The 14,260-nt window shown below is 39.7% G+C and overlaps 2 protein-coding genes across 2 annotated transcripts in view; both read right to left on the bottom strand.

Moving 5' to 3' along the window:
• grk3 (G protein-coupled receptor kinase 3) overlaps positions 1-3,769 on the bottom strand; it is a 101,339-nt gene extending 97,570 nt beyond the window's left edge. The window contains exon 1 of the mRNA XM_050052600.1: positions 1,624-3,769. Within this exon, the coding sequence (XP_049908557.1) occupies positions 1,624-1,736 (113 nt within the window). The 5' untranslated portion in view covers positions 1,737-3,769. The remainder of the gene's footprint in view (positions 1-1,623) is intronic.
• A 3,996-nt stretch (positions 3,770-7,765) lies between these two features.
• On the bottom strand, positions 7,766-10,587 carry cryba4 (crystallin, beta A4). The gene is made up of 6 exons (XM_050052622.1): positions 10,552-10,587; positions 9,830-9,873; positions 8,687-8,805; positions 8,413-8,554; positions 8,168-8,310; positions 7,766-8,005 (listed from the first exon to the last, which is right to left on the bottom strand). Exons 2-6 carry the CDS (start codon positions 9,866-9,868, stop codon positions 7,858-7,860), a joined length of 591 nt encoding a protein of 196 aa, XP_049908579.1. The 5' UTR covers positions 9,869-9,873; positions 10,552-10,587; the 3' UTR covers positions 7,766-7,857.
• Positions 10,588-14,260: the final 3,673 nt, after the last annotated feature.

Raw genomic sequence — 14,260 nt, 5'->3', positions numbered from 1 at the left:
CTGAAGGAAGGAAACCCACATTTGCCAACTTAGAAACCTTTCACAAATGGTTAGTAGCAACGTTAAAGCTAATGTCATTAGAAGCAAATGGGACTAAAATATGCAAAGATCCAGGCGTGGTTGATAAATGATCTGAAAGTGGGAGATGATGCTGAAATATTCTGACTTTTTCTGTGTTCTAAGTGAGGTCAGGTCAGCTAATATTGACAATATGACAAACCCTGGCTGCCTTTTTGCTCATGCACTGGAGGTGAAATTGTTTTCTTAAGCCTGTCAAGAGAGCAGGGCATTTCTGCTGCTTATGACTGGATAAAGGCGACAACGAATGATTTCACATCATTCTAAACTCTAATATATTAATGGCAATTGATCTAGGACAGCACATTTAATTAGCTATTACAGAATCTCCTTTAATTAAATCATTTCAGCTGGAAAAACAACATGCATTATATTCATTAATGTGTGTAAAGCACTGCCTGGATCATTGCCTTCTGCTGATGTGCCAAGACAAGTCAGTCAGTTACTGAACAGCTGACCTCCTCCTCCTCCTCCAAGAAAAAAAAAATCACTCCTGGTTTGGATATAATGATTGTTTAACCCACATGCATACTTTGAAAGATAAAGCCACTACACATGTGCGGGTGTGTCAGTTTGTGATTAATAAAAGTGAAGTACAAGGTGATGAGTGTAAACACAACAAACAAATTAAATCTGGCAGCGATGCCAACTGCCGGCTGAGATGTGCTCTGCACAAAGCTTCTGTTCACACAACGGTGATCATTTGACTGTACCCAAACAGCTCTGTCAAAACTACAAACCTCGTATGAAAAGCAACTATCTCAATAACCAAATTTTAACCACATCCTCTCCAATCAGCCTGCATGCTACATGCCTAAAACCTGGTCTGAGGAGACACATTCAAGCCCGACAAGCTGCATAGCAGCAGGGACAAAAGGATGTGCAATTATGTGTAGATGTTGGTGGTGGTTAGGAGGGAGGGGGGCGTTGTTTAAATCTGATGACCTACTCAGGCTGGGTTCTTGCAAACAGCTTGGATGAGCAGGGGTTTCAGATCAAGAGCTGCACATACTGATAGTGCAACTGCATCAAAGGGCCACAACACAGCAGCTTCAATAATTGGGCTGCACATGCTACATAAAACATATGTGTGATCAGATCTTGAGTCTGGGATCAAGTGAAGACTGTTTGGCACAGACGGCAACAACAGGACATCATGAACACTTTGAAATAATGACAATATCATGACATGTTCTGCACGTAGCTGCATCACAGCCTGCCTGTGCAGCTCCCTCATGAGCTTTTCAGAGCACTCTCTTCACTACTGTTAAGTATAGGTGCAAAATGGCACAGGGTTTAAGTCAATGCATGGATGTTTTGGTGAAATCGTGAAGCCACTGAGCTGCAGCATGTTTGCAGAAGCTCTCCAGTCATATTTAGCATCTACAGTAAGTCACAGGTTTGAGAGGAAGCACGCCTCCATCTCCCTATATGGCTGCATAGCATGCACAAAAGATTCGTCCATTAGACAGGCAAACAAACACAAGCTGGGGGTGGGGGGGGGCACAGCAGCACAACATGAAAGCTCATTGTAAATGTGGTTACCTGGGCTCAGGCAGGATGATTTTCTTACTCGCCCGGGCCGCTGGAGTAGATTTGCTCTTCTCCATCGCCATCAAATAACTGACATCGGCGAGCACTGCTTCGAGGTCCGCCATCTTTCGACCCTGGGACGAGCAAATCAATAAAATAACCGGGCTGGGGATGGGTTTGTTTTATTTGAGGGGATTAAAAAAACAATGTCCTCCACCAGATATGAGCAACATCAAGCGCCAAGGTGCGTGACAGGGCCAGCTGAGCGGACGGCAGGGCTGACCATCGACCGGAATGGTGTCGTTGTCTCCTGTCGGCTGTGTTCTGCTCACTTCGCCTCAAACTACCATCATTGTGACAGAAAAAAGGGAATTCAGGAGGGGAGACATTGGGTGACAGGCTGATCGAGAGATACACAGTCAGCACCGTCCTTGTAATCCCATTTAGTGCAGGAAAAAATGCAGGTTTCTTCAGGGGGAAAATGATGCAAAGAAAAGATCTTGTACTTCCTTCCTCGCTTTATAGTAACGTGATAAGTCTCACGGAGATAGGTAGATGCACCAGATGCTGGGTCTGGAGACAGCTGTCAAATCCTACAGGTCTCTGGGGACTCTCCTGGTCCCCTCTTGATGGAAATGTGTCCAAACGACTGGTTTGTCTCCAGTGCGGCGTTGCAGGGCTTTTTCCTTAAAATGTAAACACTGTGCTGTTGAGCAAAAAAAGGGTCTAATTTTAGTGGAGTGGCTGCACAGTGGAAATGTGACTGGCTTCTTCTGTGTCTTTAGGAAAGCAGTAATATAACAGCGACACGTGTCTTCGTCTCAATCGGAGCGAAAAAGGGGGGATACAGATAAATACAAGAGGCGGCAGGTTGTGTCTCATCAAGGTGTCTCCTCAAGATCTCAGCTGGTGCACCAGGAAAATGCAAATCTCTCTGATGCAGTTTGGCACAAATAAACACACAGGTTGAAGATGAGGAAGGTCTACACACCGCGGTTGTTTATGTTGCCGTCGTTGCTGCTGCTGCTGCCTTGCTTCCTGTCCCTTAAGTCAATCACGAAAAAAATGTCGCCCGAAAAGATGTCATTAAACACCAGAGGTTTAACACAAGATAAAGGGTGTACTCAACTAATCACACACCAAATCCACGAAGCTAACTTGCTTTAGCCCGCTGCTGCTGCTGCTGCTGGGATTATCGATATTTCGGGTTCGTCTGCTAGTTAGCCACCACGCTAGCTAGCAAAAAATGAAACCAGCTAGCCAGCAGGCTAACTATCGAATAAGACTGATTAATCAATTTATACATCGAGTTTGGGTTGTTTCACTCCAGCAGGTACGTGTGAACAAGCACCGTGGTCGCCAGCAGCTAACAGACTCACTAGCTGGCGGATTTAACAGCAACACTGGCTCGGTTTCAGCTTTGGTTAATAAGCTAACGGCTGCGAGTCTATTTTGGGGAAGTCTTGCAGCGTTTCCGAGAGCAACCAGCACCAGAAAAAATGACACCGAGAGTCCAAACGGCTTCAAAAACAAAGATGAAATCGCACAATATAATCCATAGTTTGCTTGTTGAGTTACCCCGAGTGTTGGGGGGACCCTCCTCGCCTGGAGAGCCAGCACAGAGTGACTGACGGTGGGCTGATGGTGACGCTGATGGTGGTGGAGGAGGGGGAGGGAGCGCCGGGAGATGGAAATCGGCTCCGGCGGTAGTTTAGCTTGGTAAACTTTTTCCTCGTCGCTGTAAACTGGTTAAAAATGGCACGACAACACCTTCAAGCACCAGGTGTTGTGCTGAACACCTAATACAGCACTGTGCTGCGGGTGTTTGTCTCGTAAATCGACCACACGGAGGTCGGTAGCTGAAGTAAAAACGAGGGGAGCCGAGCCAGCCCCGAGCGACTCCTGCCTGCCAGGCTATCCGCGCTGGGGAGCCCACACTCCGGCTAAGTAGCAAAGTGTCGGTCCGCTGCCTCCGCTGGAGCGTCTTGGCATCCAATACTGTCCGCTCTGTCTCTGTTAAGCTGCTCCTTCCCCAGCTCCAATATGGCACATGTTTTAAGTTGGAGTCCCTTCTTCTTCGGTGTATTTTTCTGTGTTTTTTGCTAGCACAGTGGCACTGCTTGCTTTGTGGTTCAACTTCCTCCCACTGCGGCGGGGAGAGGCTCGTAAAACACGGAGCGGGTCACCGGTGGCTGGAGCCGGACCACAGTCTGGGTCCAGAGGGGAGGAAAACATTTATTTCTAATTTATTTCTATTTTTATACATGTCACAAAAACTGGATTTTATGTTGTTTATGTATTATTATTTTTTAATTTATTTATTTATTAATCACCGCAATTTTTTATTATTCTTTTTATAGATTTGTACAATTTTGTCAGTGATTTACGACCTTTCCTGGGAAAAGCATCGACCTCTGTACACAGGAAATTTCCCACCACTTGAAATAAACACATTTATTTAAATTTGATTTTTTTTTTTTTTTTGAAGCCACACCTCACTGCAGCAGCACCTCTAACATATTCTGTCACTATTAAATAAGTTGTTTCATCCACACTTGAGTCTAAAGGTTCACGAAGCCTCTGATAATTAATAATACAGCCCAGTAAATCATTCCCTAGAGGATGCCCCAGTGAGCTGGATGTGTTGTTTTGTGTTTGGTGGGAACATAGTGCCGTTTCCTGGCCAGTACTGGTAATGCTCCTGACACACTGCAGAGGACAGGCCTGCAGCTGCAGCAGGCCTACACACACACACCGAGAGACACCATGTAGGAACAAGTGTTTAATGTGTTTTACACCTTGAATGTGAAGGAAAAGCATGTCAGAGCAGTATTCAGATATTTAAGTGACATCAGTAATGATAATTGATCATTTCAGTCATATTTGAAAGCAAAACCAACCAAAATTAATTAATTAATAATAAAACACTACTACTACTACTAAATTATTCTTATCATTATTATTATTATTATTATTATTATTAACATTATTATTAACAATTGTTATCATAGTAAGCAGAGTATCTTTGGGTCTGGACTTGTGCTTGCAGAAAAAAAGGAATTTCAGTGTATCACATTGGACTCTGGGAAGTTAATCATTAACTGAGAAAATAATAAACAGATTATCAATAATAAACATCATCTATAGTTGTTGCAGTGTTAGCTAACAACACCACAATGTAGAAATATTACTAGTACGTTAAAAATTTGATCTATAAGTGAAAGTAAAGACACAATATCAGCAAATTGTACATAAATCATCAAAATTAAAGGCGCTCATTTCAAAGTAAAGTGGCCTTTGTTTGTTTTATACTATATATCATCACGGGATGGGCCTAAGGAGCACAGGCTCAGTGGTCTAAGGTGTAACAGGACCCCCTAGCCCTCAAATGTCACTCAAATAAACATATACTGACCAGAGAGAGACTCAAATGACCACAAAGAGATACACAGGGACTGCAAAAGGGACAGAATAACTACAGAAAAGGGTAGAACAACTGCAAAGAGACACAAAATGCCATACAAAAGGCACAAAGTTATGGCAAATAGATACAAAACCATTGAGAGACAAGAACAAGAGACATAACACAACCACAAAGACACATGAAACAACCAAAAAAAGACACAAAACTACCTCAAAAAGACACAAAACTACCTCAAAAAGATACATAAAACAACCAGAAAAATACACAAAATCATGTCAGAGATGTGAAATTACTACAGAGACACAAAGAGACACATAATGACCAAAAAAAGACACTAAATTACCTCAAATAGACACAAAACAACCACAAAGAGACACGACATAAACAAAAGAGACACAAAATTACCTCAAATAGACACAAGACTACTACAGACAGACATTAAACAACTGCAAAGAGACACAAAATTACCAAAAAAGGCACAAATTACCTCAAAGAGACACAAAACTACTTCAAAGACACATAAAACAACCAGAAAAAGACACAAAATCATGTCAAGGAGACACAAAATTACTACAGAGAGACTCAAAACAACCACAAAGAGATATAAAACAACCACAAAGAGACGTACAGTTAAAACAACCACAAAGAGATGTAAAACAACCACAAAGAGACATAAAACAACATCAAAGAGACGTACAGTTAAAACAACCACAAAGAGATGTAAAACAACCACAAAGAGACATAAAACAACATCAAAGAGACGTACAGTTAAAACAACCACAAAGAGATGTAAAACAACCACAAAGAGACATAAAACAACATCAAAGAGACGTACAGTTAAAACAACCACAAAGAGATGTAAAACAACCACAAAGAGACATAAAACAACATCAAAGAGACGTACAGTTAAAACAACCACAAAGAGACATAAAACAACCACAAAGAGACATAAAACAACCACAAAGAGACGTAAAACAACCACAAAGAGACATAAAACAACCACAAAGAGATGTAAAACAACCACAAAGAGACATAAAACAACCACAAAGAGATGTAAAACAACCACAAAGAGACGTAAAACAACCACAAAGAGACATAAAATGACCAAAAAAGACACAAAGTGACCTCAAATAGACACTAAACTACTACAAAGAGACACAAAATCACAAACAGATGCATTATGACCACAAAGAGATGCAAAACAATGACACAAAAAGAGGCTAAACAGCTATAAAGTCGGTGTGTCGGGGCTTTTGCTGATCTGTATCCAGGGGCCCATTGTCTGATAATTCAACCCTGTACATCTCATTATTGGATTTCATAATTAAATACACTAATGTTATAGCCGGTCGAATTAATCTGATTTAATCTCCTTTGATGGAAAGTTCAGTCTATAACAGTGCATCATTTATTACAAAATGTTTGGTCTGTAAAATCTCAAAGTAACAATAAATGTCAGATAGTGGAGTGAGAACTAGAGTATTGTTGTCTGAAATGAAGGAGTCGAGGTACCATGAGGTAGAAATAGTCGAGTACAAGGACCTTAAAAGGTGCAGAAGAAGAAACAATGAGAAATAATTCACCTTTTTTTGTCTGAACTTTCTTTAAACTGTTTGCACCTCTGTTATATACACATCTATTCTCAGTCTTGCTAAGCATATACACTTTACCACAGCACATTCCTTTGACTCTTTAGTCGACTGATTTACAGCATTTATTTTATAATTTATGTGTTATTTTCTATTATAACTTGCACTACTTTATATCCGTATATCTTTATATGTAGTTTCTCTTTTCGTTTCTTCTTGTGTGATTTTACCTTATTTTATTATTTAATTTAATTTTGATTTATTTTATTTATTTTATTATTTCATTTTATTTATTTTTTTATTATTTTATTTCATTTATTTTTTATTATTTCATTTTATCTTGTTTTTCATACATATTTAAGTTGCACTGTTGGAGGGAGCCTGTGACCAAAGTTTTTTAATGGCAGCAACTGCTCTTGTAATTGTTCAAGTGTTCATTTGACAATAAAGAACCTTGAACTGGTCAACCAGTAAATATATACTACCAGTGGCAAAGTTTCACAAGCAATTATGTTTGTTTTTTGTTTCAAATAACAGGAAATAGATGTTGAAATGCTGCAGTTAAATAAAAGTATATGTACTTTAACTGAAGCTTCAAGTAATGTTAATTTTCTTTCATCTATTTATTATTTTTTTAATGAATTTATTGATCATTTTCTCTATTAACTATTGGAAAAAATTGTGAAAAATGCCCGATGTGGAAAATGTCCTTTCTTGTCTCACCAACTGTCCTGAACTCAAAAAACATTTCATTTACAATGATTTCACACAGAAAAACACAGCAGATGCTTCATATGTTAAGAAACTGGAACCGGATCATGTTTGTCATCATTGCCTGTTAATTGAATTAAACGATAAATGGATTATCTAACTTCGGTTTCAGTCGACTCGTCATATCAGCTCTTCAGTTTAACAAAATGTGTTGCTTGCAAGTATTTCATTAGTCAGACTGGCAGCTAGGCTGTGATATAATAAACTATGAACTCAGTTCTTCAGGACAAATTGTCTTCATCTCAACCTTTATTGGTGAAACACTGACACCAGGTATCGTCTGTACACCATCATGTTGACCATCATGTGTAGGAGCGGCTGTACGTCAGAACAACTCTGTGACATAAGCAGATTCACTGGTGGAAGTCAGTAAGGTTTAAGAAAGACAGTTTATTCAGCACTGGGGAGCAGCAGGGGTCAAGGGTGAAGGGTCACATGGGAGAGAGGGTCTGGAGTAAGTTGTTACTGCTGAATACGGCGGATGGACTGGATCTGAGGGGTCTGGCAGTGGGAGCCAAACTCCCTGAAGTGTTTGAACTCCCCACAGTGACGATCACACTCCATGATATACTGGTATCCACGATAACCAGGGTACTGGTAGCACACGAATCTGTTGAGAAATCACAACGACAGGGAAGTCCACATGAAATGTTGCAACAAGTTGTGAAACTGGGATTATTTTTAAACTGCTGGGGAGTTGAAAAAAAAAATAGGTGGCTCGTAGGAAATAATAAAAATGTGGAAGGAAAAGAGAAGCAGGGGGGACACTCACGCTCCAGACTGGATCCTGAGAGAGCCAACTTCATTGTTGCACCAGCCCATGGCCTGGAGGGAGGGATAATCGTCACTAAGCTCACCCTTACGGCCCAGGAAGTTCTCACGCTCATAGATAGTCATACGACACTCTCTGTGGTTCTGCAGGACGGAGACAAAAAAAAGAACAAACAATGAATGTGAGGTTTTTTCCTGTCGGGCAAAAACACAGCGTTGACATTCCTGGAAATGTGTTGGACTCACAGCACAGGCAATAGGTCTGAAGGAGGTCATCCTCTCAATGTGATAGGCATTGCTGCCTCCGAAGGCATCACACTGGGGGTACTCTCCCCTCTCCAGGACAAACTGCTGTCCCTGGTAGGAAGCGTGCTCATAACCCACCCAGCTGTGGAGAAACAGGAGCCAAGAATCGTCACTGTCGTACTTTATCTCTGTCAAAGCAACCTTCTTTCTTTAATGGACATTTTGACTGTAAAACTATCTGTGTGCCTATATATATATATATCTGTTCACTCACGCTCCGCTCTCCACCCTCAGGGAGCGCACAGTCTCGAAGCCGAACTCCATCACGTTGCAGCACTCAGAAGTGAACTCATGGCGGCGGCCCTGGAAGCACTCCTCGTCGAAGACAATGATCTGACAGGGGACATGGAGGCGTGTTAAAGCAGCTGATGGGAAACCACATATAAACACTACAAAAAATACTATTTCATGTAAGAAATCGTCAATAGAATTAAGTTAATTATTCCTAAATCGGGAGAAAAGGTTATTTTCTACCCTGACAAACCATTTCTAGTATCAGAATTATAATAAAGAAGGCTAAAGGTACATTTATGTGGTTTTAAAGTGAGTTTATACTGTGTCCTACATAACATTTATGCATATGGAAACAGTACCACATACAAACACTACAAAAAATAATATGTAATGTAGGAAATTGTCAATAGAATTAAGTTAGTTGTGAGCAAATTGGAGTAAATGGTTATTTTTTTACCCTGACAAACCATTTTTAGTATCGGAATTATGACATAGAAGGCTAAAGGTACATTTATAAGGTATCAAAATTGAGTTTTTACTGTGTATGGAAACACTACCACATATAAACACTACAAAAAATACTATATAATGTAGAAAATTGTCAATAAAATTGAGTTAGTTGTGACCACATTGGAAGAAAATGTTATTTTTTTTATCCTTAAAAACTATTTTTAGTATCAGAATTATGATAAAGAAGGCTTAACAAAACCTTGTTTTTACTGTGTCCTACTTAACATTTATACATATGGAAACACTACCACGTATAAACACGACAAAAAATGCTATGTAATGTAGGAAATCATCAATAAAATTGAGTTACTTGTGACCACATTGGGAGAAAAGGTTATTTTCTACCCTGACAAACCACTTTTAGTATCAGAATTATGATAAAGAAGGCTAAAGGTACATTTATATGATATTAAAAATGAGTTTTTACTGCGTCCTATGTCACATTTATCCTCAAATGGCAGCTCTGCTTTAAGAGCCGGTGATAAATTGTCTGCCGCTCCAGCTGAGACGCTTTAATAGAGACAGCCGGTTGCATCTCAGGGAAAACTTGTAATTTGAAAAGGCCCCTCCAGAGAGGTGATGTATGAATCTGTGTTTCCGTCTGCAGACTCACCTTCCAGTGGCCGGAGAACTTGGTGCAATGGTGAGTCATCTTGTCTGGAAGGAGGGGAGAAAAAGAAAAGAAGACATAGGGACCTTGAGTAGAGATGACAAGAGGACAGCTAAGACTTTGTGCACATAGAGTCTGAGGAGTAAGCGAAACATGCAGTCAGGGAGAAAAGTTAAGTGTCAAAGTTTTTCTGACGAGGACAGCGTGTGATAAAGTGTCAGGAAATCCAGTAAACCTTTCAACAACAGCAGCTTTAGTGTTATTCTGTGCAAATAATAAGCCTCGACTGCAACATGCAACAACAACAGGGTGCATTTTAGCAGCATAATGGCCCGGACACTAGAATGAGCCTGAGTGAATAACTTTGAAAGAGTCTATATTTAGCTGCGACACAAAAATGAAGAGGGTCAGAGGAGCCAGAGGCTTCATCTAGACTGCTTTCCCCCACCCTTTCTATCTCTTTATCTTATGTTCTGCCCATTTCCTCCCTGCTGCTGCTGCTGCTGCTGCTGCTGCAGAGATTTCCCACCATCACCACTGTTTATCACCGGGTGCAGTGATGGCGTTTGGGGCCCTGGAGCCCGGGCAGCACCTGTGTCTTTGGGGGGATTTGTGTGTGTGTGTGGATGGTGGGGGGCTGCTGTACCCTGGCTGTGCCGCCCTGGCTGTGCAGTGCAGTGTAGTGCTGTGCTGTGTTGTGCTGGGTGAGGGACAGGGGGACTCACCTTGCTTTGATGCCCTTGGGTTGTCCTGCCGTGAGAGTGAGAGGAGCCACGCGCCCCCACCCTTTTAAAGCCTCCCCTGGCAGGGGGCCATGCTGAAAGCCCCGGCTCAGCAGCAGGGGAGGGGCTTTTTTTTTCTTTGTACCCCCCGACAAAAGCGTGGTTAATCTGTGGACGGGGCAGAAGTGCAGACACCACATTATCACCCCGTGGCAGTGGACACAGGAATATAAGAGAGACAAGATGTGACGCTGAGAAAATACCGAGGGCCAAGGACATGAGGGAGGCGGAGGAGGAGGACGGAGAGAAAAGATGCAGCTGAAAACCTTTTTCTGTCAATTTTTTTCCAAAGAAACAAACGATTCATTTTGTTGTGTATCAATCTGAGCATCATTCATGTTTTTCTTCCATTAAATATCATAAAAAAAGTAAAAATCTGACCAAAACCAAAAGATACTCAATTTATTATCATATATGACAAAGAAAAACAACCAGTCCTCACATTTGAAACAACAACCTGCCATGAAAAAAAACAACAACCCTCAAATAAATATAATTAAATTATCAATACATTAACCGATCACCTTTCTACAGTGGTGGAAAAATGCTTAATGTCTTGTACTTAAGTAAAAGTACTATTAATATAGTGTAGACACTGGACTCTTTCATCAGACAGATGCTAAATTTTAGTTGAATCAAATTAATTAAAAATCAGGTTACCGATATTTTAAATGTCTAAAAACATTTTAATTTCACGTTATGTGGACGTTAACATGACAACGTTTTGCAGACGTTGGGTTTTGGTCTCTGTACCTTCCCAGCTGGCACACAAACAGCCTTCAACACCGAAATGTGGTTGAAATCATGACAGTTGTTGTTTCAACATTAAAACAACATTGAAACAATGTTTAATTCTGATGGTTGTAAATAAATCAACATTGAAATGTCAGAAAGATCAGTTTCAATGTTGAAACAATTTTGAAATGACATTTAAAGTTCATGAAACAACATTGAAACAAAAACGGATTTTAAATTTTGGTTAGATTGAAAATGAGGTTGACGATACTTTAAACATTTAACAACATTAGGATTTCACGTTGTGTGAACGTTACCATTATGAAGTTTTGCAAACATTGGGTTTTGGTCTCCGTACCTTCCCTGCTGGCACACCTAACCCCACCTAAACCCTAACCTTCAACATTGAAATGTGTGTCAGTTGCTGTTTTAACATTAAAACAACACTGAAACAATGTTTAATTCTGATAGTTGTAAAAATTCTCATAAATCAACATTGAAATGTCAGAGAGATCCGTTTCAGTGTTGAAACAATTTTGAAACGACATTTAAAGTTTATGAAACAACACTGAAACATTGTTGTGAAATGAACCTGGACTCTTATGTCAGACAGATGTCAAATTTTGATTGGAATAAAATCAAGTTTTACGATAATTTAAATGTCTAAAAACATAGAATTTCACGTTGTGTGGACGTTAACGTGATGACGTTTCGTAGATGTTGGGTTTTGGGCCAGCTGGCACACCACCGACCTTCAATTTTGTACCAACATTAAAACAACATTGAAACAAGGTTAAATTCTGATGGCTGTAAAAAGGTTAACAAAACTCTCATAAATCAACAACAACAAATCAACATCTGTTTAAATTTTGAAATGACATTTAAAGTTTATGAAACAACATCTTTCAAAATTAAAATATAATTCAACAGTGATTCAACCATGGCGCACGACATAGATTCAACAGTGAATAAACATTAGAACGTAAGCTGGGTTACGTGTAAATGTCATTATTCTACGTCAAGATTATGTTAGCATGAGACGTTTGGGGATTTTGGTTAGTTAAAAAAGCATCAAAATATCAGCGTCAATTGTCGTCAGTATTCTATATCAAGTAAATGTTGACATTATACGTTGTCTTGATGTAAAATTTTGGCCACCTGACTTTTCTCAACTAAAATTCAACCAAATATGAACGCCTAGCAACGTTGGCTGGGACATGTTAAAGGACGCAAAAAATAAAAGTATGCATGGTGCAGAATGGCCCATTTCAGAATGGGTTTTTATAACTGATGCACGCTAGTGAAGGTGGCGCTAATCTTAATTGTCAATATAGTTTTATCTTAATCCAAAATAACACATCATAGTTTACTTGCTGATTATATTTAGTCTGGGAAGTAACTAAAGCTGTCAGACAAATGTAGTGCATTTAAAAATAACATACTTTCCTCTGAGATGTAGTGGAGTACAAGTATAAAGGAATAGAAAATGGAAATACTCAGGTAATTAAGCACTAAACTAATTATTTCTGTCTCTCTAATGTCACTTCTTGTCTAACCTGCTCAGGTTTCATATCTGACATTGTTACTGCAGAGTGAAATGACAACACAGACTCACATAAAGTTTAGCTGGGGAGATTTACTGCGATGATAGCGTGTACTTTATGAGTGCTAGCAGAAATACAGGAAGTAATTCATCCGGGCGTTTGGTGAAGCAATACTTTAATACTCCCTTTGATGGCTCTGAGACGGGCCGACACACCACGGTGCTTTGAAACATAATGTAAAGTTGAACTTCCAGCAAATATTGTTACACGTGTTCATCCTTATCACACGATGTAAAAAGCCTTTTTGACAGGATAAAAGATAAAAGTCCTCAATGTGTCAACAGCAACAGGTTGTGTGTGTGTGTGTGTGTGTGTGTGTGTGTGTGTGTGTGTGAGAGACTGCTTACATAATCAACCACTTGTAAACAGGAGAGCAGAGGCACTGTATGGGCAGAACGACTCTGAACAGCTTTATTTCCTGTGAGCTCGAAAGAATTTCAGCTCTAAGTCTTTATTTCAGTCCATTCTGGCTCAAAGTTATACTCACAATTCTTATAATCTATAACAGACACATTTTACTTGAGCAGCTGTTGAAAGTAACTCAGTGTATTCACCCCTAATTCATAAATACGTACTTTTCCAACATGTTCCCACTCCCAACTCGTCAAATATCGGCATTTGGTCGAAGGACTTTAATGTCACATTTGTGTTATCGCTGCATTTCAAACAGGCCAGTTAGGTGTGACAGACTGTTCCTACAGACAAAAAGGACATTCCTCGCCTGGATTATCTTGAGTAACTTCCATTATATCGGAGGAGGCAGACATCTCTACGCCCGATACTTCCAACACTCAAAAACAATCCAGACTGATAAATAGCTCTACAGGTAAGAGTGAACTGTCCCTTTAAGGACAATTTTGAGGTATTTTACTACTCCACTACATCTCAGAAGCAAATGTACATTTTACCCCACTACACTTATTTGATATCTTTCATCACTTTACAGACTTTATTGATCCCTTTATGACACTCACACGTTACCCAGTGGACCATAGGTATAATAAAATACTGCAATATTAAAGCTATGTAGATATGAATGCATCAATAATTATAACCCAATAGTATGATATAAATTACTCTTCAATGGGCCATTCTGCATAATGAGCACTTTCACTTTTGTAAGTTAAGTCAATTTTGAAGGCAGGACTTTTCCTGGTAACTACACTGTGGTCTGTGTTGGAAACGTGATGAATTACATGTAATTAAATTACAAAATAAATGCAATTGTAATCAGTTACTGAGAAAGACATATGAAATTAAAATACAGTTACTAATCAAAATGTCGGCGATTACAAAGGGTTTGCAACCACATA

This window comes from Epinephelus moara, chromosome 9 (assembly GCF_006386435.1).
Source record: "Epinephelus moara isolate mb chromosome 9, YSFRI_EMoa_1.0, whole genome shotgun sequence".
NCBI classification, from domain to species: Eukaryota; Metazoa; Chordata; class Actinopteri; order Perciformes; family Serranidae; genus Epinephelus; species Epinephelus moara.
This window is presented reverse-complemented; position numbering and strand designations above follow the sequence as displayed.

Excerpts from the sequence above, each read along its gene's own strand:
- cryba4 (XM_050052622.1), bottom strand. The coding sequence starts at position 9,868 with ATGACTCACCATTGCACCAAGTTCTCCGGCCACTGGAAG. Across the intron at positions 8,555-8,686 it reads CTGAGGGTGGAGAGCGGAGC|CTGGGTGGGTTATGAGCACG; the intron begins GTGAGTGAACAG and ends GTTTCTCCACAG. Across the intron at positions 8,311-8,412 it reads TCAGACCTATTGCCTGTGCT|AACCACAGAGAGTGTCGTAT; the intron begins GTGAGTCCAACA and ends TCCGTCCTGCAG.